General features: G+C 44.6%; 1 protein-coding gene, 1 long non-coding RNA gene and 1 pseudogene across 2 annotated transcripts; all 3 read right to left on the bottom strand.

Annotated features, from left to right (window-relative positions):
• Window positions 1-1,361: 1,361 nt before the first annotated feature.
• LOC136532693 (phosphatidylinositol 4-phosphate 5-kinase 6-like) lies at window positions 1,362-5,203 on the bottom strand (annotated as a pseudogene).
• LOC136532694 (tRNA-uridine aminocarboxypropyltransferase A-like) lies at window positions 5,147-8,154 on the bottom strand. Its single transcript, XM_066525291.1, has 2 exons — window positions 7,363-8,154; window positions 5,147-5,276 (listed from the first exon to the last, which is right to left on the bottom strand). The coding sequence occupies exons 1-2, from the start codon at window positions 8,136-8,138 to the stop codon at window positions 5,243-5,245; spliced, it is 810 nt and encodes a 269-aa protein (XP_066381388.1). The 5' UTR covers window positions 8,139-8,154; the 3' UTR covers window positions 5,147-5,242.
• Window positions 8,155-13,525: 5,371 nt separating this feature from the next.
• On the bottom strand, window positions 13,526-15,056 carry LOC136532695 (uncharacterized). Its single transcript, XR_010778285.1, has 4 exons — window positions 14,890-15,056; window positions 14,695-14,791; window positions 13,983-14,193; window positions 13,526-13,902 (listed from the first exon to the last, which is right to left on the bottom strand). It is a non-coding gene; the product is annotated as an uncharacterized lncRNA (long non-coding RNA).
• Between the last annotated feature and the right edge of the window lie 9,655 nt (window positions 15,057-24,711).

Genomic DNA, 24,711 nt, shown 5'->3' with positions numbered 1-24,711 from the left:
ATTCAGCCTACCAACGCATTCCAAAGACAAAAAAAAAAAAAAGACCATATCGCATTACTGTCCCCCACTCGTCCATGCCTTCTCTTTATCTTCTTCCCTGCAACCAAGTTGTCAGCGTCCCCATCCTTCGATGCCGGCAAAGACCACCGTTCTCCCCTCCTCCTCCCTCACCATTAGGCTATCTCCAACAATAACACCTAAAATACAAGACACATTTGTACTTTAGGTAGCGTTACAGACAAAATATTCAATACATATTCGGCATCTTTTCCAACAACAAGACCCAAAAGAGAATCATTTCTATAAATGGGTTTCCAGGAGAGAGGATACTCATATTTGGGTCGTGCCTCTCAGGCAACCCAAAATAGGTCTCCCGTATAGGTACTCTGTTGGAGGCTAATTTTAGGTCTCTCGCTACCCATTTTGGGTTTGTGTCTCCTTATTGGAGACAGTCTACTCGCTCGGATTTGACTCCCCTGCCTCAACCACTATTGTCCCTGGCTCCGATAGTGCCACCGTCACCCAAGCTTAAGCCACCACCCTGCTACCGTCGTCACTACTAAGACGGTATTTGGGACTGCTCCACAAACTTCACCGTGGAGCAGCTCCACAAAAAACTAAAGTTCATGGAGTACCTCTTTAGGTGTTCTCACAACTCCACATTTTTTTCGAGCTAAAACCATTTGGCTAAAAAAAAATATAGACCTAAGCTGAAAAACTTAGCGGAGCAGTCCAAACGTCCCCTTACCGTGACAATGGCGAGGACTTCCTTTACCTTCCATTCCTCCGCTTCCCTGCCTCCACCATCATTACTCCTGATTTGGCTGCGCCATCACTGCTGGATCTGCCGCTTTCTTCCATAGTCGCCGCCACTAATGGCATTGGATCCGATGCCATCGTCACTGACACTCCCAACCGGCCTCCAACTGTACTACACTGGTGGTGGCACCACCGTTGTTGTCTGCCCTTTGGCCGACACACCATCACCGCTGCCGGTCCAGCTATCTCCCCTAGGCATCCCTTTAGACTAGGAAGCTACTGATTCTCGATCCCTCCCTAACCCTAAATCTCTAAACCCTAACCCTAACCTGAGCTCGCTAGAGCTTGATTCTTCACCAGAGAAGACGAGATGGTCACTGGAGAAGAACTATTGGAGCCATCAAAGTTTCGCTGGAACTATTACAGCCATCAATGTTTTTGATGGTTGGTCAGATTTGATTTCTTACTTCTTTCTTTCCCCCTCTTCGTCCTATTTGGGGGAAAAGCTACAAAGCCTAAAAGAGAGTACACATTTTTCACACTACTGTTTTTTATATCCTTCAACAGAGGGAAAAAAATCAATGAATGTATATCTACAAAAAAATCACTAGCTAGAGGATGGGTGAAGAACATCCACCAAATAATTGGTAGTCTCTTAAGTTAAATGACGATTCAGTAGTTACTATACATCTTCTGTGAAAGCCCTATAAATGAAGTCTCTGAATCTCTTGCAGTATTGCTTTGGGTCAACAGCCGAAATGGAATTCGGATCGTATTGCATGGCTTTGTAAGCATGCTCAAGTTTTTTACTGATATCGTAGTCTTGTAGGATATCAATGATTCCAAAAAATAGTATGACATCCTGGATTTCGCCAGTAAGATCACCCAGGAGCAAAGATTCACCATCAGGATTCTTCAATACATTCTCCACCCTTGAGTGCATGCAAATCCCTAGTTTTAATGGTGATTTTCTACAAAAATGTCACAATTAATTTGTTAGTTCTTAGAGGTCAATGTAAATGCAAATGTAGAAGTTGTTGCATGAATTAAGCAAGCTAAGCCGAAGAGATGAGCCTGCATATACAAAATGTGGTGGAATTAAGCGCTTCATTAATTACAAATCAAAAGCTTGGTGTAGTATTTTAGCTACTTCCAATCTTTTGATCATATAATATTTTAAAGAATATAATGAATATACTGTGTATGTTGTCATCATATTTATGTACATACAGAAGAATGTCGTACTCCCTCCATTACAAATTATGGGTCGTTTTTTTTACTTTTCTATGAACATATATCTATTTAGATATGTCTACTTAGACAAAAACAACCTATAATTTAAGACGGAGGGAGTGTTTCATTGAATGTAATGCATTTGATGAAAAATGTACAACAGTTGTGCCTTTAATTGCTTCAGATAAGATTAAACTTGGTATCAAATTTTGTCTATTGCAAAAATGTGATTAATGTAATGCATTTGGATCTACCTATTTTGTTCAGAATCTTCAGCGGTAATATCAGGGGTCCCATTCTCCGAATTTCTGCTGTCTGTAACCAAAACAGAGTTTTTTTAGCATAATAATTCCATATGTATATTTACAGTATTATTGCAACTGCAATTATGTTAAAGCACTAAAGCAAGCATGTATAAAGGAACCTATCTTTGCATCTGTCCTTGAAGTGAATTCCAACCAAAAGACTATAGTCCATGATCCTCTCCTGCTCCAGTAATTCACAATCTTTGTCCACCTGCCTGGAAAGAGATACAAATTATGAGAACTAGGGATGGTTGGGTTTCTTCAAAAATTAATTTGTCAGATTAGCAGTAGCAGCACACCCAAACATTCTTTTAGATGAGATTAATTTGCACATATGTTACTATTGCTAAAATGTACTCAGTGGAGGAAGGGAAATATAACATCTGGTAGAATTAGGCAGATGAGATGTGTGCACCTGCAGAATTCTTGAAACCAAGATCCTTGCAGACGGAAAATGAAATTGAGGTCAAGATCCTTCAACGTGGTATGCTCATTGATCTGATCAATTGGTTTATCAGTCATTCGACCTTGTGAGGATCCTTTCAAATCGAAGCGCCTATGGATTGCATAGTTGGTGCAGAAATGATTCCCCATTATAACAAAGCGAACCTGTGTTTAATGGTTACAAATGTTGAGAGATTCTCAATTTACTTTGAGTATCTGATCAGTTTCATTCTCATTGCATGCAGCTAACCTTTTTCTGAATAGCCGCTCCTGTAAGTTTAACAGAGTGCAGACCAAAAAATTTAGTTATCAGAGTATTTTCAGAAGCACGAACATGTTTATAGTAGGATGGAAGCATTCTAAGAAGCACCTGTTCACATAAAAGAACAAATTTGATCACATAACTTGTTAACCTAAGGTGAGAACCAAAGAGAACCGAACTTACTTTTACTTCTGACTGCTTCATTGTTTTGATCATGTACTTGTCATCATTCGTTAGGTAAAAGAAACATCCACTTTTTCCTGGAGACGAAATCTCCCTGAGTACCTCATCCCCACAGATGGAGTTCATGTAATCCACAGGGTTGACACCGAAGAGCTTGCACAAAGTCCTGGAACAGTGTACATAAGAACAAATTAGCTTCACATCAGAGACTTGAAAACCAACTACTAATAATACAGGAAAGAACAAGAAAATTAGCATCACCAAGGTATGTGGTTTGTATATATGTAGGCTATAAACAAGAACAATAGAAGCGACCTGAAAACCAGTGGGCAGTAGTCCCTCCACCGAAAATCGCATGATTGGTGAGGAGGAGTATGCTTTGATCCTTCAGGAGGAAATCTTGTCCACACCTTCTCTTTTGGATCAAATGCTGATGGTTTAAGATCCAGCGATGTAGGTGCTGAGTGCCTTCCAACAGTATGCCTGTGTTCCAAAGCTAAGAACATGAATGAATTACGATTGACAACTTCAATTCAATTTCAATCAGATTCAAAATGAAGGAGCAATGCATCAGTCAGAAAAATAAATAGCAATCAGATCAAATGGGCGGCAAAGCACAATGGATGGCATAGCATTTGCCAGGGAAAGAAGCAGAGGAGAACACACACCTTATGCCAAGTTGCAGGTTGAGCACGAGCTCATAGTTCCTGTGCCCCTTGGATATCGTCTCCCCCTGCTTCTTCCCCGGCCTCGGCGGCGGCGTGGGCATGAATGACGAGGACAGCAGGCTTGACCACCTGTCCGTCTGCGCCTCCTTGCCGGCCTCACCCTCAGCCAGCGCCAGACTGTCCATGTCCAAGGACGCGCTGCTCCCCCTGCTCAAGCTGGACCTCCTCCCATGGTCGGCGTCGGCGTCGGCAGCGGGGGCTCTCACCTTGCTCACCTTGGGCGGCCGCTGCACCGGCTTCTTCTGCACGGCCTCCACCCCTGGCCACGTGACTATCTTGTTCGACGGCATCAGCGACACCGTCTTGCCCTCGCACACGTCGAGCTCCTGGATCAGCGTGGTGATGGGCTCGCATGGCTCCCGGGGCATGGGCACCGCGGGGCCACCGGACGGCGGATAGTAGAGGCCGTCGGCGAGCACCGCGCCCGCCGCCTCCTCTAGCTCCCACCGCCAGGTACCGATGTACATCCCGCCGCCGTCCAAGCGGAACGTGCCCTGGCCCCTGGGCCTGGCGCCTTCCCACGCGCCGTCGTAGCGGTCGCCGTCGGCCCAGATGACGGTGCCGCAGTCGTGCATGTCGCCGGCCCTCCAGGCGCCGATGTACTCGTGGCCGTGGCGCCAGATGTACCGCCCGTGGCCGTCCTGCAGTCCCTCGCGCCAGTGGCCGTCGTACACGTCCCCGTTGGCGTACGCCTGCGTGCCGCGGCCGTGGCGGAGGTTCCCCGCCCAGAGCCCCGCGAAGGCGTCCCCGAGCTCGCCGATGAAGGTGCCCTGGCCGTGCATGTACCCGCCGTGGAAGTCGCCCTCGTAGGTGGCGCCGGACGCCCAGGAGAGCTTGCCGTGCCCGGAGGCGCGGCCGCGGCGTCAGGAGCCCTCGTATATGCTGCCGTCGGTCCAGAGGAACTTACCCGTGCCGTGCGGGAGGTCCCCGCGCAGATCGCCCTCGTAGAAGTCCCCGCTGGCAAGCGGCTGCTCGCCGTGGGTGGGCTCGCCGAGCCCGTCGTCGTTGTCGTCGTCGTCATTGCCACTGCCCTCGGTGCCGTTGTCGTCGTCGCTGTCGCCGCTGTCGTACTGGTAGATGGTTTTGGACGTCGACGCCGAGGGGGAGAAGCTGGGCGTGACGGCGTCGGCGCTGTCGACGACGGGGCCGCCGGCCGACGACGCAGCCGCGGGCACGACGGTGCCGACGCGGCGGATGGTTTGGAGCTTGCGGATGCCCGCGTCCCACAGCCGGCTGGCCGGCACGGGGAGCTGCTTCATCTTCCTCGCCGCCGACGTCGACGCCGCCATTGTTGTTTAGGGATGTGCTGGGGCCAAGTGGATGGATGGTCAGCGACACGACGGGGCCGGAGCGAGCCTGTGCCTGTGCATGGTGGTGGCGCAGGATCAGGAGCAGGAGCGGCAGGGCCATGGTTGAAAGACTGGGAGGAGTTGTCGGGGTGGCGAGCCTGCCTGTGGAGGACACCATTTCCTACCTATTCTAATTATGTATCATATATAATAACACTCTCTTATATTTCAAGTGCCTGAATTTTAATATGGTTTCGGGCAACACTCACCGACTAGCACGTAATTTGCTACTTTTGTGATTTGTTATTTGTCTTTGTGTCATAACATGCTGCAATTTTAATATAAAATATATATAATAATCGCCGCCCGAAAGAAAACTAAAATTCAGACACATCAATTTTAACATCATATATTATATTTTCTAGCCAATGTGAATGTCCACATACCATATCGTGAGTCGTGACAAGCAAATTACAGCAGTTTGGATTAAGTTAAATATCACACAAAGCTTTGTTGCGTAGTATGTGGGAAATGCAGTGCAACAGTGGCAGCAACACGATTCAGTACAGTAACTGAATGCTATACCAACAATCACTTCATAATCGGAACAAGGTGTTACCAAATTACACATGAAACCTATGCCTTTTCTTTTACAAACTTTCTGAGGAGCCATTTCGAAAATTTTGATGGTGCTGTTCTTAGTATTATACCAGAAAAAAAATCCTTTGCACGCCCCACTACATCATATAACAATCTAGGGCCCCCTTTGGAACGCTGGAATTCTACAGGAATTGTACATGGAATGGTTCATTTTTACAGGAAATGGAAAAATTTTCCGACGACATCACCAGGATGCAGCAAGCATTCAGATGTATCTAACCCAAGTTTTGACAGTTTCAGCCTTCCATTACAGAGTCAGACATTTGCCTACCACCAGTGGTATCTACAGCTTTCGCCTTTTGCATAATTCACAAGAGTGGCTCCCAGGTTTAGAGTTGGGGGCAGAAAATAGCGATCCACAGATGGAAAAGCATTCTCGCCATTTTTAGAATGAAATAAATTCCATGGAGTTTGTCATAATCACATCTAAGAAGGCCGCATTACTTATTGGTGCCTAGGCGAAGCCAGGATAAACGCATGGCTTGGCTTACCAAACCCCATTCAGACAGCTGATAAGTTGGTTCAGGTTTCTCATTGGGGATCTATAGCTCCACATCGTTTTCTGTATTGATGATCAAAAGTTTAACGACGGATTCAGCTTGATGAAGATGTATCAAAAGCTGAGCATGTGACATGTACTGATCTGAGAAAAGATGACTTACTTTCACTCTACTGGAGGAGTGAGAGTATTCCAAAAGTGCGAGATACTGAAAATATTTCGATGCAAGGATGTTTAGGACTTTGGGAGCCAGCATGAACCACTGGACAAGCATATTTCCCAAAACGTATTGAACTAGGGTCAAGGGCATAAGACAAATGCAGGAATTGCTGTTCAAAGGGGAGAACAAGAGTGCACGAATTTGATGAAATATAGCCTATTGGCTACTGAATGGCTGATCCTGACCTATGCTGGAAAAGAACAGTCATGAAATCCTTCAAAGCACACTGATGATGGTAAATGTGATTATGAATTAAGATGCAAAGGCCACACAATTTAGGGAGCAACGAAGATAATGTATCGAGTGAGAAAACACAACAAATGAGGTGTTTAGCACACTCTGAAATCATGAACTACATGCAAGATTTGAGGTATAAGGTCTCTGTTTCTCTAATTTCAGTATCATCAAACATGAAAAGAAGAATAAAAACTCCCTGGGTTTCAGTCCAAACATGGAAATTTCAGCAGAAGAATTGGGATTCCCTGGTCTTGAACAAATGATTTAAAGGAGAATTATATAAAGAAATCGCATCACAATCTATAAGATATAGTATCCTAATGTTTCCAAAATGTTACAACATCAGAAAGTAATAAGCTTGTAGAAATATTTTGAGCCAATAGGATCAACATGAACCCAATTTTTTGTTATCCTAGTAGCCATATGTTTATGAAGCTATGCTAAACAACAATGCATCCTAAACTAAGTAAACAGACCATCTATATGCCTGAGGAAAATCAGACCTTGACGATTCAAGAAATTCCACACAGCACCATGACTCACATGAGTCCAGCATTCCTCTGCATCTCCTCCTCCCTCTTGAGTTCCTTCTTCCTCATCTTCACTCTCGGCTTCACCGTCCGGTGCTGCAAATGCTCAGTCTGGAAGGCGACCATGGCCCGGAGCACACCGAGCAAGGTCTCCTCAACCATGGCGCCCTTCCCCTCCGGCTCCAGCAGCCGCAGCGCCCTCGCAACGGCCTCCATAGTGCTCACACACCCCTTGCGTGGTTCCTTCCTGACCACGAGGTCGGACTCGAACATGCTGTCGCCGACGGCGCAGCTGTCGACGGGGAGGGCGACGGGGACCACGCCCAGCGACGACAGGACGGGCAGGCTGGCGGCGTGCATCTCCCTGGCCTGCCTCCAGGTGCCGTCGAGAAGGAGGAGGGTGGGGGCGGCGCGCGCGGGCCGCGGCGTGGACCGGCACCAGGTGGCGAGGTCGGAGGCGGCGGGCGACGGGTAGAGCAGGAGGACGGGGCCTGGGGTGGGAGCGGGAGGGGTGGAGGAGGGGAGGAGGCGGCGGCCTGGGACGAGGCGGTGGTTGGAGAGGGAGCGCGCCAGGAGGGGCAGCGTCGAGAGCGGGTTCCGGCGGAGGGCGTGCGGGTGGTGGAGGATAACGACGGTCGTGGAGGTCGGGAGAGGGGAGGGAGGGAGGTACGGGCAGAGGCAGACGCGGGACGGGCGGCCGCAGCCGGCGTGGCAGATGGAGCGGCCGGGAGAGGAGGCGGCGGCGGCGCCATCACCGTCGTCGGAGGGGACTGGATCGAAGTCGTCCATCGGTCCCACTGGTCAGTTGCTTGAAGAATGGCCCACGGCCTGGCCCGTTAGGCCTACCTAAGCTTAGCAAGATTACTAGGCCTGGGCCGAATGTTCTGAAGGAACATAAGTAGATTTTGCCCATGGCCATTTTTTTTTGTGTCAAATAAAACACAGTAATTTGTCAACATCACTCCGGGAATTACTAGCGCCCGGACATCCAGACATCCGTGGCTGTTGCACACCCACGCCAAGCGGGGACCGCCCACGCCGCGCTCCCCACGCTCCATCCCTCTGCTTCCCATACGCATACACGGTGCCCCAGCAGCTACAACAGGCGGCTGTGGCAGGTGAGTTACATTACAACATGTACAAACACCTAATCTACTTTTGAAATATTCAGATAAAACATTTACAGCATGCGTATGAAGACAGATCAAACAATTGAAAATACGTATGAAACACTTGTAAAAACAACTTAACAGACTTGAAAATCCGTTGCAAAATATATGCAACATATAGATAAAATACTTGCAACATATGTGTGAAACATATACAACGTCCTAAAAAACACTTGCAACATACGTCTAAAAAACAGATGAAACATTTGAAACATACGCTTGCAACATACGTGTACAACCATTGCAACATATGTAACATCCAGATCTACTTTTGCAATATTCTTATGAAATAATTACAATATACCTCTAAAATATCTAAAACAACTAGAACATACGTTTGCAACATAGGAGAGGGAGAAATCAGGGCCGGTCGATTCTGGTCGTCAGGGTGGGAGTCGGTGGCGCGCAGTGGCGCCCGAGCACCACCAACACTGGCCGCGCTTGTGGTGCCCCTTGGCTTGGTCGGGGGGCGACACGTGCGCCCAGCCACCATGGGCAGAGGCCGCGGCGGTGGCCCGTGACGGTGAGGCATCCCGACGGCGTTAGGTTAGAAAAGGGGCCGAGGAGGCTTCGTGTGAAATGAGGAGGAGGTGATGTGGTCGGCTTGGGTGGAGGAAGGAGGCAGTGGTGGTGGTGCGGGGCTCTACTACTATCAGTGGGCGCGCGAGAGAGAGACCGAGAGATGGAGAGGGCGAGACGGAGCGGGGAGATTTTTTTCTTGAGAGAAGCGGACGAGACAGAGTGGGAAGCCACGTCTGAACGGACGCGGGCGGACAAACTCACGTGTCAAAGTATTTCCGCATCACTCCTGACAACAATAGCGTGCATAGCATCTGATGGTTCTTTTTTTTTACACACACATAAGCGCACTCACGATCACTCATGTAAACATACGCATATGCTTCCTCCAACCTAAAAAGACCATTGTTTTAAGAATGAATATTGACAAGTGCTTGTGTAGATTCATTCCGAAAAATATAGTTTTATTTGGGCGGAGGGAGTAAGCATTTGACGGCATTTGACGCCACCTGACACTGAGAGATGGAGCTGGTTGGACAGGAACGTAACACTACTGACTGAGATACATTCAATCCGCCATGACACAGTTGATTCTAGACAACATACATGAGTACACGTTAATATGTTACTCTAATATATAAAAATCCACATGTGCAATGAACGTGTACCAGCTACAAAAGCACTAAACTTTTCAGGTTAGGTGAAGGTTTTGGGTTGGAATTAAGTTTATACGCTACCAGAATCCTCAAATTTGCCGAGTATTTTTATGTTTGTCGAGTGTATTCCCTCGGGCACTCGGCGAACAAGTTCTTTGCCGAGTGCCGCACTAAAAACACTCGGAAAAAAACGCTCGGCAAACAGGACGTTTTGTCGAGTGTCAAAATAAAAACACTCAGCAAAGAGGTTGTTTGCCGAGTGTTAAAAAATACACTCGGCAAACAAAAATAAAATCTTTTTTCTAAAAAAAAGGAGAAGAAAAAAAAATAAAAAAAACTTTGCCTAGTGCTCAGATCCAAAACACTCGACAAAAAAAAGTAGAAGAAGAAAAAAAAACTTTGTCGAGTGCCTCATCTGGGACACTCGGCAAACAACAGAAATATCTACTTAACCGCTGGCGGCCGGCCCCTCCCCTTCTTCTTCCCCGCCGCGCCCTCTCTCTCCTCATCAGAACCGCCCGCACCCTCTCTCTCCTCCTCCCTCCCCAGAACCGCCCCCCTCTCTCCTCCTCCCTCCTGGCGGATCTTCGGCGCCGCCGCGCCTGTGCCCTCACTCCTCCTCCCTCCCTAGATCCGCCCGCGCCCTCTCTCTCCTCCTCCCTCCCCAGATCCACCCGCCCCTCTCTCTCCTCCTCCCTCCCGGTGAATCTCTGGCGCCGCCGCGCCCGCGCCCTCTCTCTCCTCCTCTGCACCTTCTCTCTCCTCCTTCCTCCCCAGATCCGCCCGCCCCCTCTCTCTCCTCTTCCCTCCCGGCGGAATTCTGGCGCCGCCGCGCCCATGCCCTCTCTCCTCTCTCCCTCTCTCGAGATGGAGGCAGCAGTCGGTGAGCGGGGCAGAGGTCTGCTCCGGCGGCGCTCTAACAGTGGATCTAGCGCGCCCCAGCGAGGAGCAGCCCGGATTCGGCAGCGCGCGAGCAAGGTGGCGGCGCTCCTCCATCGGCGTCAGGTCGGCGATGCGGCGCTCCTCCTCCACCTCAGCTCTATGTCATCTCCGGTGCGCCCCTCTCTCCTCTCTCCCTCCGACGAGCTCCCTCCGGCCAGACAGTGTGGATCCGGTGAGCTCCACCACCTCGAGCTCTAGACTCGGCGGGCGGGTGGCGGCACTACAAGATTTTCGGTCTACTGCAACGCCAAAAAAGTGTAGCAAAAGACCCAAAAATGGTAGCCATAGTAATTTTGCTACCAATTTTTTTTGGTTAAATGTCGTTGCACTTGTAAGGGTAGCAATAGCATAATGCAATGGGTTACATTTTAGTTGCGACACACAGCCCCTCTATTGCAACACTTTTGACGCTTTTGCAACACCTGGTGAGTGTTGTAACAAAAGCAATTGCAACCACTATGGGTGTGGTAATAGTATCAATTGCAACGAACTAGGCGTTGCTAGCGATACGTATTGCGACACGCTGATCGTGTAGCAACACAATGCAAGCGCAACGCAACACAGGTGTTGCAATCGTGGTTGTTGCTACGCAGAGAAAGCATTGCAATAGAGGTTCTCTATTGCCACGTCGCCTAAATGGTTGCTATAGGTGGCTTAGGTTATTGCAACATCTCTTCAGGTTGGTTGCTACAGAGAGGTCGTATATTGCCACGTTTCTGAATGGTTGCTATAGATGGCATAGGCTATTGCCACGTTACTTAGGTTGGTTGCTACAGACAGGTCATCTATTGCCACGTTACTAACTATCTGGTTGCTATAGGTAGATTCCTCTATTGCCACCGTCATCTTTTTGTAGTTGCAAGAGATAATTTCTCTATTGCCACGATTATCGTACCTATTGCCACGACTAAATGTGGTTGTTATATGTGCCATCATATATTGCAACGCCAGATTAATATATTAATAATTCATGTTGCGACACTTTGTTTGGTAGCTTAAATTAATAATCGCAAAACGACAAATACATAATGAAGGAAGCATCGACATCCATTAAAACGAAATATAATTTGTTCATACAAAATCTTTAACAAAACACACCGAGTGTCAAACTAAATGAGAACACAAGTAGATAGCTTAACACATAATAATGTGTTAAGCACAGACAACTGTTTGAACTCATTCGAATCAAAAGACTAATGTCTACTGTAGCAGCGAAGGTTCCCTTGATATGTATGTTGGCCATCGTCCCACCATTCGCATGCTCCTTCTCAAACTCAAGATTCCTCCTGAAAAAATCATTGGCATGCATTAGTTAAACTGAGACTAGTGGTGGCAAAGCTAATTGAACACTGAAGCAAAACACGAGCTGCAGTACTAGAGTTCTGTGAGCTGCAGTACTATCAACCATGAACTTTGAAGCGTAAAGCAAATATAAACATACATGCAGCTGCCTCCCAAGACATTTTATGAGCACAAACACATCCATATATATTTCTAATCAGCAAGAGGAAACTAAGCCTGGACCATATTTAGGAGCAGAACAAAAGAATAGCTATGTACTTCTCCAAAAGGACTATATGTTCCTTTTTAATGCAAAGAGAGATAAAAGGTTTCACATAGTACCTGTGTATTCTTTTTGGACAATGCAGATTTTTTCCTAGCCGCAGTTTCCTTCAGTTGCTTTGCTGTAGTATAAACAGCACCCGAATTCGCTACCAAATTACTTCTAGTCATGCGCCCTCTAGTGAGACGTTCTTCAGCTGCGGAAGAAGGGGGTTGTTGTTCTGGCTGGCTGGTTTCTTGGGTAACCTGAAAATAAATGGTTGGTGGTAAAAATTACACCCCTTGACAAGAATATGACATGCATATTACACCCCTTGACAAGAACTATGCCCAGCTCACACTAAATCGTAATAGTTAATAAAGATTGTATATTCCCATGAGTACAAATGCAGCATAAGATAAATAAACACCACTATCTAGTTAATAAAAATTAATTTTTTTATGACATATGCTTGGCACTACGAAGCATGTAAAGACTTACTTCTGTAGTTATTTCCATACAGAAGATAGTAATGAGCAATGACTAAACTAAAGCTTCAGCAGTACAATGTAAGGACACTACGAATTTGGTAAAAACAATCTCTTACTCCATACATCATTTTTATCATCCAGATCACTCTGAAATACAAAGAACAGTGGTGCCAAAATTTCATTCATCCCTTGTACATATCTTATTCCAGCATTCAGCTTGGCAAAGATTAACAGTACATTTTTCAAAGATTCCTGTATGAAAGAAAAATTCGAGACAGCATCAGTTACCAATAAAAGAGCAATAAAGGAGGGAAAAGCTGCTCATACATGCAACAAACCCTGCAGCATATGAGCAATAGTTGGCTCAAAGGTTTCTTACATCATTTTCTTTTTCTCAAACCAAAGTGAACCTATGTTGTGGAGCAGGAATAATGAAGTAAGCCAATTGCATTATCCAGTTCCACTTGATTCTTGCTATGATTAAGTTCTACATGGAAATGTTAATAAGAATACATCATAAAAACAACGACGACTGCCATATGAATAGCTCTAAAAATTCGTGGATGCAGAAACCAGGTATGATATGTGCACCGAAAACAGCAATCAAGATACCATAAGTATGACCAGAAACTGCAGTGACTTACAGGGTTTCTAAGGAACTCATCTTTGAAAGCCGCGTACTATTCTCTCTTCTTTGCCAGCTCCTGCTCCCACAGCGAGCGGTCATTGGGCAGATAGCCCAGTAGCAGGTGCACAACAAAAACATGCACTGTTAGTGACTGAAAAGGCAAAACCAAAACCTTTGGCTGCAACCTTTCCACTACTGACAGAATCAGAATGCTTCATCAGTCTTCACCAAAGGTTGAAGAAAAAAAATACAGCTTCAGCCGGCTATTAGCATCCAAACCAAAAGGTTAAACTAAAATTTCCTAGAGAAATGGACTGATTAGAGGACAATCATACAAATTAAGGCCATCCTACAACGAAAACTATTCGCTTCACAGAAGATTGCAGTACCATTGCCTCAATGAGGCTAGCTTCTCAAATACCAAAGCCTCTGATGCTCATGCTGTGACCACAGAACAAAGGCTAAAGATACAGGAAGGCGAGCCAATCAAGTACCTTCCACAATCTAGTATATTGCCCGTGCTAACGCTATGGCAGCAAGCATGAACTGCAATTAATTAGCTTGCAGATGACACAGCCTTCATTAATATCTGTAGGTACATTTTCCTGTCATATAACCATTGCATGAGAAGCAAACTCTATTGCATGTCTACATACATTTTTGCAGTATAAAAAAGGTTACCCACCTCCTCTTGCTATGGATATATGATATGCCACGGTGACAATGACACCACAGCCAATTCAGCTTCGATGCCACCCATCGTCGCTTCACCAGCGTGGTAACACGAATGTTATCAAAAGTCTTGTTGTGAGCTTCTGACTGACGCACAGCTCCTCTTGCCAAAAAAAAAATGTTTCCCTATCGCAAATCGCAAGAGGTAGTTACCTGGCATCGATCTGCTAAACAAAAAATTCAGTTACTATACTATATTTGGCAAGAATTCATGAAGTAGATATTACACAAGAAAATTTTAGCCAGTTTTTTTTTATCATTGCAATGTATTTCTTTTCTCTGGTTGACATCTTCCATTCTTTTTAGTCTACAAATAATGTACAGATTCTGTATTGCAACAAGAGAGAAAAGGATGCCTTAACACGGACATCAACTCGAAATTCAATAATCATTTAAAATCCTTCTTGATTTATCTAAAAACAAAATGAAACACAGCCTTTAATGAAGGTACAGAGCGAAAATTTCTAACAGCCTACAAATGATAGGAAAGATCTGTACTCATCGTGCATAAGTAATGATCAGTTATTCTATATTCTGTCCATCTGTTTTTGGCTTTTCACACAAAAAAATCACAGCAGAGTGGAACGCCCTGTTGAAACAAGCCATTGTCACCACATGATTCATTAGGCTGGATTCAATTAAGATAATGAAAAGAGTATACATACCAGAGTGGTGCGAAGCAACTTGCAGGCTTGCAGGACCCTAAATACAACCTGCTAGGCAATAAATTGAACACCCTGATCGCGAATGGGCGGCCATGCTCTGGCAACCAAGCACATGACGGGGAAGTCATCAGCTCACAGGGAAAGAAGCTTAGCAAGACAAGATCGAGGAGCGGTGATAGGAGGAGGGGAACAAACCTCCCAGTTCACGCCGGACGCCGCCGCCGGATCCACCGTTCTGCGCGCACATCGAGCGACGGTCAGTGTCGGATCACAACCGCCCAACCTGCACGCTCACGCGGCGGGCAAAGGCAGCCAGCCACAGGAGGCGGGACAGAACTCACCTTGGCCGGCGCCTTGGCCGGTGCCGCGGCGGGTCACGGCGTGCGGCGTGCGAGGAGGGCGAAATTAAAATAGTTTGACCCTGTGACGGGACTGCAGCATGCGAAACAGAGAATTGGATCCATCAGCATGAACCAGATCAATCGGATCCATCACATGAACCAAACACACGTACAGAGAGAGATGGAGCGTGGTAATTGGGAGGGCACGCATTGCTTACCGTAACACATCGAATCGGCAACGCGTCGGCGGCGCGGGGCGTGCCGGAGCGGCGGACAGGTGCGGATCGGATCCGAGCAGCGCGAGGGTGGTGCTGCAGCAGAAGACGAGCGCGCGGTACTCAGCGGCAGCCGCACGGAAGCGGGTCTCCTCCTCGTCCTCCGCCCCAATCTCCTCGTCACACGGATTGAGTGACGCAGCAGCGGCTGCGGCGGGTGGCAGATCTAGGCCGCCGCGGCCCCGTCCGGCCGCCGGCCGCCGGGAGAGCGCGCAAGGGGCCTAGGCGCAGGCACCGGCTGTTCGCCTGTCCGCCGCCGCTCCGACAGACCACAGGCCACCGGCCGAGCGTGGGGACGAGCAGGTCGGCCACCGTTGCTACAACCCTAGGGACGGGCGCGGGCCCCGCAGGCCTGGCCGGCTGCCGCCTCCTTGTTTCCTGAAGAGATGAGCAGAGAGGGGGAAAAAAGACTACCGAGGCTGCCGTGGGATTCGATCCCTGGCCGCCGAGGTTGCGCCCTTTTCCTTTTTTTTCCGTCGGACAGGAGCGTTGAAGCCTCGAGATGAGTGTTAAGTTTTCAATTATAGCAGAGATAGTATAACAGTTTAAAATTGTAAAATTGAACCTTTAAAAATGGGGAAAAAATTTAAATTTTAAAAAATTAAAATTAAAACTACTAAAATAATTTTGAGACACCAAATGATCTCAAATGAAAATTTGATAAACATCAAAGTTGTTCAACTCATTAAGATCTACAACTTTTATTTCGGTCATCTTGTCATTTGACTAAATTTGAACCTTTCAAATTTGAAATTTTAAAGAATGACAAGTTCGAACCAAAATTTGAGACCCAAAATGATTTCAACATAAAAAGTGATGAATACCAAAGTTGTTCAACTCATTAATATCTACAACTTTATTTTAGTCATCTTGTCATTTGACAAAATTTGAACCTTTTAAATTTAAAATTTTGAAAAACTACAAGTTCGAACCAAAATTTGAGACCCAAATTGATTTCAACATAAAAAGTGATGAATACCAAAGTTGTTCAAATCATGAATATCTGCAACTTTTATTTTTGTCATTTCTTCATTTAACAAATTATTAGCACACATTATTCACTAATCTTACAGATGTGTCATATAGTTTATAAAACCTTATGAGAGATGTGTCACATTTGTGAACAATGTCAGTACCACTTTGTCATATGAAGAAATGACCAATACAAAAGTTGTAGATCTTGATAAGTTATTCAACTTTGGTATTTATCACTTTTTCAGCTGAAATCATTTGGGGTACCAAATCTTGTCTGAAGTTGCATTTTTTTGAAATTCAAAATTTAAATTGCTCAAACTTTTCATATGTATATATTGACAAAACCAACAAAATAAATTGATAGAGAATAATTTTAGAAAATTTTAGGAAAAAAAATCATCAGATTTGGAGTTAGTATGAGGAAGAAAAACTAGTTACAAAGTTGACCTACAGATTAAAAAAAGAAATCACACTGTTCACTATGATCATGTAAGGATCATCTAGAACAGTGTGATTTCTCTTTTTAATATGTGGGTAAACTTTGTAACTAGTTTTTCTCCCTCATACTAACTCCAAATGTGATGGTTTTTTTTCCTAAAATTTTCTAAAATCATGCTTCAGCATTTACATTTGATCAAACTTGGATGTGACAATGTTTTACACATTTTAAAATTTGAAATTTAAAATTTGACAAGTTCAAACCAAATTTTCAAACCCTAATTGATTTCAGATGTAAAAGTGATGAATACAAAAGTTGTTCAACTCATCAAGATCTATAACTTTTATTTTGGTCATCTTGTAATTTGACTAAATTTGAACCTTTCAAATTTGAAATTTTAAAAAATGACAAATTCGAACCAAAATTTGAGACCCAAAATGATTTCAACATAAAAAGTGATGAATACCAAAGTTGTTCAACTCATTAATATCTACAACTTTTATTTTAGTCATCTTGTTATTTGATAAAATTTGAACCTTTTAAAATTAAAATTTTGAAAAACGACAAGTTCGAACCAAAATTTGAGACCCAAATTGATTTCAACATAAAAAGTGATGAATACCAAAGTTATTCAACTCATGAATATCTGTAACTTTTATTTTGGTCATTTCTTCATTTGACAAATTCTTAGTACACATTATTCACTAATCTTACACATGTCTCATATAGTTTATAAAACCTTACGAGAGATGTGTCACATTTGTGAATAATGTCAGTACCACTTTGTCATATGAAGAAATGACCATTACAAAAGTTGTAGATCTTGATAAGTTATTCAACTATAGTATTTATCATTTTTTCAGCTGAAATCATTTGGGGTACCAAAATCTTGTCTGAAGTTGCATTTTTTTTAAATTCAAAATTTAAATTGCTCAAACTTTTCATATGTATATATTGACAAAACCAACAAAATAAATTGATAGAGAATGATTTTAGAAATTTTTAGGAAAAAAAACCATCAGATTTGGAGTTAGTATGAGAAAGAAAAACTAGTTACAAAGTTGATCAACAGATTAAAAAAAGAAATCACACTGTTCACTATGATCATATAAGGATCATCTAGAACAGTGTGATTTCTCTTTTTAATCTGTGGGTAAACTTTGTAACTAGTTTTTCTTCCTTATACTAACTCTAAATGTGATGTTTTTTTTTCTAAAAATTTCTAAAATTATGCTTCAGCATTTACATTTGATCAAACTTGGATGTGACAATGTTTTACACATTTTTAAATTTGAAATTTGAAATTTGACAAGTTCAAACCAAATTTTCAAACCCTAAATGATTTCAGATGTAAAAGTGATGAATACAAAAGTTGTTCAACTCATCAAGATCTACAACTTTTATTTTGGTCATCTTATTATTTGACTAAATTTGAACCTTTCAATTTTTGGCTGCTATTTATTCGTGCGCCATCAGTAGGGGCGGCTGGTGATTCAGCCGCCCCTACAGTTGGGCACTGCAGGGGCGGCTGGTGATTGAGCCGCCCCTACAGATCAGCCCCAACTGTAGGGGCGGCTCAGGTTACCAGCCGCTTCTACAGTGCCATCTGTAGGGGCGGCTGGGCTGCTGGGGCCCGAGGACGCCCACTGTAAGGGCACCCCAACCCCAGCCGCCCCTACAGTAAAAACGCCCCCATTCCTATGGTACGAATCTGGCGTAGTGCATGTGACCGATGGTGCACGGTCAGGCATTTACTATCGCTAACAAAGTGACCAACCACCCCGGTACAACTTCAAGTACTAATTAACATCCACGCATACTTAACATCAAGTACTTAACAGCAACTACTACTTAACAGAAAGTTTCAGACACCAGGCATAAGGACGGAGATGCCGAGATGGGGCCAGGGTTGGGGCGTTTTATAACTCATAAGGTCTTCAATCATATCAAATAAATTAAAACCTGAGTTACAACGAACACACCTACATAGCGCAGTGGTGGAGAAGGTTTTATCTGAACCAGAGCTCCATGGTTCGAATCCTGTGGGGAGCACTTTTTAATTTTAATATATGCGTCCCCAATTCTTTTCTTTCCATACTTTTTTTAAGTTTTAAATTCGTTGCAATTATCAAAGTATATTGCAACCAAAAATAAGCGTTGCACTTGAACACAATTTTCGCTTCAACCCCATAGATTTCGTTGCAATAAAATTTAGCACTTGCAACAATATCAAAGTATATTGCAACTGCCAAAAAAGGTTGCAATTGACCCCCACTTTTGCTTCGCCTCCAAGAGTTCTCGTTGCATTAAGTATCTAGCATTTGCAACGCTTGTCAAATTTTATGCAACACAAAAAAAACCGTAGCAATAGTCAAAACCAAATGCAACTAACGTAAATGTAGTTGCAGTACTACCACACAATTGCAACCAAAATCAAGTCTACTGCAACCATTTTTCACCATTGCAATATCGTCCACCAAATGCAACAGAGCTTTGCAACATCTTGAAAACCGTTGTATTAAAGGCATGTATCGCTACCATTTTTAGAATGGTTGTAATACACAATCTCTGGCAACCAATTTTCTACGTTGCAATTCTTCGGCGTTGCAGTAGACCGAAAATCTTGTAGTGCGGATCCGGCGAGCTCCGTCACCTTGAGCTCCAGATCCGGCGCACCCCAGGTGGCGGAGGGGACGGCGGTGCTGGTGGTGCGGGCATGGTGTCGGCGTGTTTTTTTTTCTTTTTTCTTTTAAAAAGTTTGACCGAGTGTTTTTTGGGCATTCGGCAACGTCTTTGCCGAGTGCCCGACAAAAAATACTGGGCAAACTAGCGTTTGCCGATACAGGGGTTGTCGAGTGTTGTTTGCCGAGTGTAACACTCGGCAAAGGGTTTGCCGAGTGTTTTTTGGGCTTCGCCGAGTGCTCCTGGCACTCGACAAAGCTCCTGTATCCGGTAGTGATATTATGCATCTATATATGTAAGTCATCCAAATTTAGGAGGTGAAAAAGTATATAATGCGACATCTATTGTATTACTCTTTTGGTATCACACTCCCCCGTGTTCCATAAAAAATATCATTCTCGTTTCTCGAGAAATCAAATATGTTTAACTTTGACTAAATATATAAAAATATTAATATTTATGGTATATGATTAGTATCATTAGATAGATTGTTGAATATATTTTCATAATAAATTTATTTGGAGATACAAATGTTACTAATACTTTTCGCAAACCTAGTTAAATTTGAAAAACTTTGATTAGCACGAGTCTCATAACGACTCTTTTTTTAGACGTAGGGAGTATATGAATTAATAGAAGAACGTATGTATGTATAATTTGTGCTGAGTTGGTTAGATTTCTTGGGATCAAGTTTTGCAAATCGTGCTGAGTAGGTTATATGTGTTTCTTATGACCAAGCTTGCCGGCCGCCAGGGTTTGAGTCTTCATCTCAGCGAAGGTGACATGCCTCGAGACACAACAAAGAAAGACAATAATGCTGATTTCTTCAATCTCAATATCTGTTAACCTATGCTTTCAAAAAAGATCTATTAATAACCTAGTGTCTTAGAGGCCTTCATATAGGGTTAGGGCATTGTTCTGTATGTGCGGATTGATTTGCACCCGCGGCATGTATGTAATAAGCATCTTATTTTGCAAAACAAGACATCGTATGCCTACCTAGTTGCATTCAGTATGCACTAACCAAATACATATTACTTAACAACACACTTTTATTTGACACATAGAATTCAGTCCACTACTACAAAAAGCATTTCTAGGGGCGGCTGGTAAGCCTTTGTAGGGGCGGTTTGACCAGCCGCCCCTACCGAACCGTCTCTACAAATCATGCATTTATAGGGACGGTTCCCAGGCCGCCCCTACAAATTGATTTGTAGGGACGGCTGTGTAGGGGCGGCTGGAAACACCAGCCGTCCCTACAAATCGATTTCTAGGGACGGCTCGTATTACTAGCCACCCCTACAAATCGATTTGTAGTACCAGCCGCCCCTACAAATACCTGTTTGTAGGGGCGGTTCAATCTAGAACCGCCCCTATAGTACGTTTTCCTACAAAAAAAATCAAATTTACAATTCAAAATCGCGTTGCCGAACGTCCCGTGACCAACGCTCCAAACCGCGTTCGCGTTGCCGAATGCCCCGCGACCAGCGTTCGCGTTGCCGAACACCCCGCGACCAACGTTCCAAACCCGAACCATGTTCGCGTTGCCGAACGCCCCGCGACCAACGTTCCAAACCACGTTCGCGTTGCCAAACGCCCCGCGACCGCGACTACAAGCACAAGAATATTATATAAACTACAATTACAAGTCCAATTCACAAGAATATATACAATCCATCATTAAATATATAAATTCCATACACATTGTTATCAACGTCCTAGAGCTAGCCTTTCAGTCTCACGAAGGTGTTGGTATTGAGGATTTGTACCTAACTCAGACTCTCGATCATGGTAGGCGCTTCTGACGTGTACAATCTGGTCCAATATAAAGTTACAAAGGTCACCGACGAGCTCTAAGAGTTGGTCATCCTTGTATGGGTCTCTTTTCATTCCTTTCTCTTCTCTCCACTACAAGAGAACAAGTTTCAGTTTAGTATTTCATACCATGTACGAAGTTTTTATACTACGGATGAAGGTTCAAACTTACCCTTAAGGGGTGTCTCCTGTAGGCACCGATGTCACTCATCATAGAACATATATAGTATCCACAATGTACACTCCCAGGCTTCTGCTTGGGGCACTGTGTGTTTTGCATATAAAAATGTTAAGTAATGCTTTTGACAGCCATGTAACGGAGTACTGAAGAAGTAAGTTACACTTACCGCACATAGTGTTTTTATAGCCAGCTTTTCCTTCCTTGTTGGACCATGTCTTCCATGATGATTAGTGACATAGAACCTAAATGCCCTGTTCGAATTATTTTAGCAAATATAACTTGTTAGTATTCAAAAGTGAACGTTACAAGTATGTATACAAACATATAAGCTAATGAGGATTGTCGATATGTATACGTCTTGAGAATCGATATGAAGTCTTTGTATGTCACCATGTCCCTATCTAATGAATCAAAGACCCATGCCATGCTCCTCCCGACATCGACGGCTATACAAATCCAGTGGTTGCTGCATGGATTTAATCATAAAACTAGATAAGCTCTTTTGCATCGAATAAAATATATCAAACAAAGCTTTAATTATAGAGTTGAACTTACTCGAAGTTGTATGGTAGCCATATAGTAGAGTGTTGTTGGAGATTTTTGAAAGCCAGGGCAATGTATGCCGCAACCTTAAAGGACTCTTCCCTTAGTTTTGTCGTACGGATGCGCTCTTTCTCCCGAAGAGTCTTTGCAGTAGCTAGCTCTTTGGCATCCAGTGTCCACCGTTTAGGGTAATTAAAATTTGTTTGGGCTATAGCTTGAGGGTCTAGATACCCGGCTTTCACACTTGGCATTTGTTTGACAATGTGCACTTGCATTCTACAAATCACGGCGTGGGTTAGTTAAAACAAAATTCAAAGATTACATTCATATCATATCGGGAGGACAAGGACTTATAGGTACCACGTGCGAATTAGATTCATCTCCATTTCTCCTAGGTGAAAGCATGTGTGCATGTCATCAAAGTCAAAGACAATTTTCCTGGCTGGGCTTCCAAATATGCCGGTGGTTAAGCATGCTTGTATGAGATCTATGCTCATTGGGAGAACACACAAGTACCAATCATGGAACCTTCTCATTCCAAGTGGTAGGCGCTGGATGTCCTAGTTTGGTAGGAAGGGCTTGCCTCTTTCATATGTTTTCGGGCAATCCTTTGACCATTCGATGGCATCAACATTTGGATACTGCTTTACAATTTGGTGGAGTTTGCTAGTGACGGCCTCCTCAGAACCCCGTGATGGGACTTTTTTAACTTGGTTCTCAGGCTTGAACTGGTCATGGGAATACCACTTGGACATCGACGAGACGTCTTTGATCGGAACATAAACTGGCCTTATGTTGATTGGAATCTTCTTTCGAAGTTCCCATTCAGGCACGTCCTCATCCTCTTGTGCATCACCTTCTTCAGGAGGCACTCATTCATGTATCGACTGTGCTTGTTGAGAAGACTGTGACATCTCATCATGCACTTGCTCGGTACGAGCTAGAGAAGGTTGTGGCATCTCATCAGGCACATGCTCGCTAGGAGGCAGGGAAGATGTGGCATCTCAGGAATGTGGTGGTCACGAGATGGTGAAAATATCTCCTCGACCTCAACAACTCGCTCCAAATTTGGGAGAGGGGGAGGCGGCGAAGAAGCAGTCAATATAATGTCCCGTTTGTGCCAGAGGATGAACTGCCCTATAATGTCTCCGAGTAACACTAGCCCCTTGGGAGTTGCATAGTCTATCCTCCACTGCATGAACTCGGGCTTCACTGTATGCACCTCAACCCTAGTGTAGTCCGGCGGTATCTTATTATTATGGTGTAAGCCACCGGGAGGATGTGCTACACCCGTTGCCACCTCCATCACAGTGTTCTGTCGGCCGTTGAGAAACACCAAGGTGCAACTAGTTGGTTCCTATATGCGATCGACGGGGGTTGTGGCTACAGTGAAACCTTGGCTGCTATGAACTTTCGGATGGCTGCCAGCTAATGCCAGTTCTCCCAGCGGCGTCACTAATATCCGTGGCTCCATAGACAGTCCTTGCTCCTCCAGCGCCTTCGCAACTAGAGCCTTCACTTGGAGCTCAAGACTAGTCTCCCAGTCTCTGCCATATTTATTGTACATGTGCCTATCCTCTTCAAATCCTTGCTTCCAGGTCGTCCTTTTCCCTAGCTCCCTGGTGCAGCCTGTGTACTCCTTGTTTCCCAAGCCAAGGCTAAGCTCGTCCCTCTCTCTAGAAGGATTGAATGAGCCCTTCTCCTTGTCTTCAGCATATTTCAGTATCCTTGATACTGCCTCTTGAGTCTCCAGCTTATCAAACTTAAGATTACTGCTGGATGATTCTGTACTCCTCGCATATATCCAATTCCTTGAGCGTACCTTCAAATTCGTCATATTGATATTCCCAGCAGCTGCAGCCTCTTCGCCCATCTTTCTAAACTGCTCTTCCTTGGCATAGTAGCCACCAGGGCCTAGATGATTGTGGCAGAACCGCCTGAAATAGCATACTTACGGAGGCGCTCGTCTTCCATCAAACACTAAGCACCCTGAAAGCAGGCTACAGCGAGCGGTGTCCGTCGGGCACACCCCGAGGGAGAACCCGAAAGATCCACATTTTTCCCAAGGATCCAATAATGAGAACGAGTTACAATACCAGTTCATTTCATACATCCGAGTTTCTTAAAAAGTACATTATTACAATACCAAATACTAGAGTGCGGAATAATAAACAGCGGAATTTTTAAAAATAACAACTAGCGATAAGGGCGAGGATTCCGTCTGAGCCCACCAGAAGGATCCTCCACACAAAGGTACTCTTCAAGCATCACCTGCAACAGGGGTAAATAAACCCTGAGTACACAATGTACTCGCAAGACTTACCCGACTAGTGGGAATAACTTCCTGACTCCAAGAAATATGATAGGCTTTATGGTTTGCTGGTTTTCGTTAGCAAAAGCAACGCTAATAGTGAGTCCTTATTTATGTCTTATTATTAGCCGTATTAAATTATCATCTAGCCAGTCTATATAAGCACCTGTTCTACTTTTAAGCAAGAGTTGAGCAATCAGTTCCATGTGTTCTCCTTTGAACTTTCAGTTCTTACTACGATGCTAGAGTTAAGACAAGTCGTACCGACTCGGCGGCGATTTGCGAACCAATGTGCCCAGCTGGGTGCTCCGAAAACACAAGTCCCGCTTATACCCCAGGCACAAGCAGGACTAACCCATCACTCCCCTATCTCGGGTGTCGAGGTCCCCGTCCAAACTTGGACTCCAAGCCCCCACTCCCAAGTCCCGGACTCAGTGTGGTGCAAGGACCTCCAC

This window comes from Miscanthus floridulus, unplaced genomic scaffold, assembly GCF_019320115.1.
Source record: "Miscanthus floridulus cultivar M001 unplaced genomic scaffold, ASM1932011v1 fs_687_4_5, whole genome shotgun sequence".
Taxonomy (NCBI): Eukaryota; Viridiplantae; Streptophyta; class Magnoliopsida; order Poales; family Poaceae; genus Miscanthus; species Miscanthus floridulus.
This window is presented reverse-complemented; position numbering and strand designations above follow the sequence as displayed.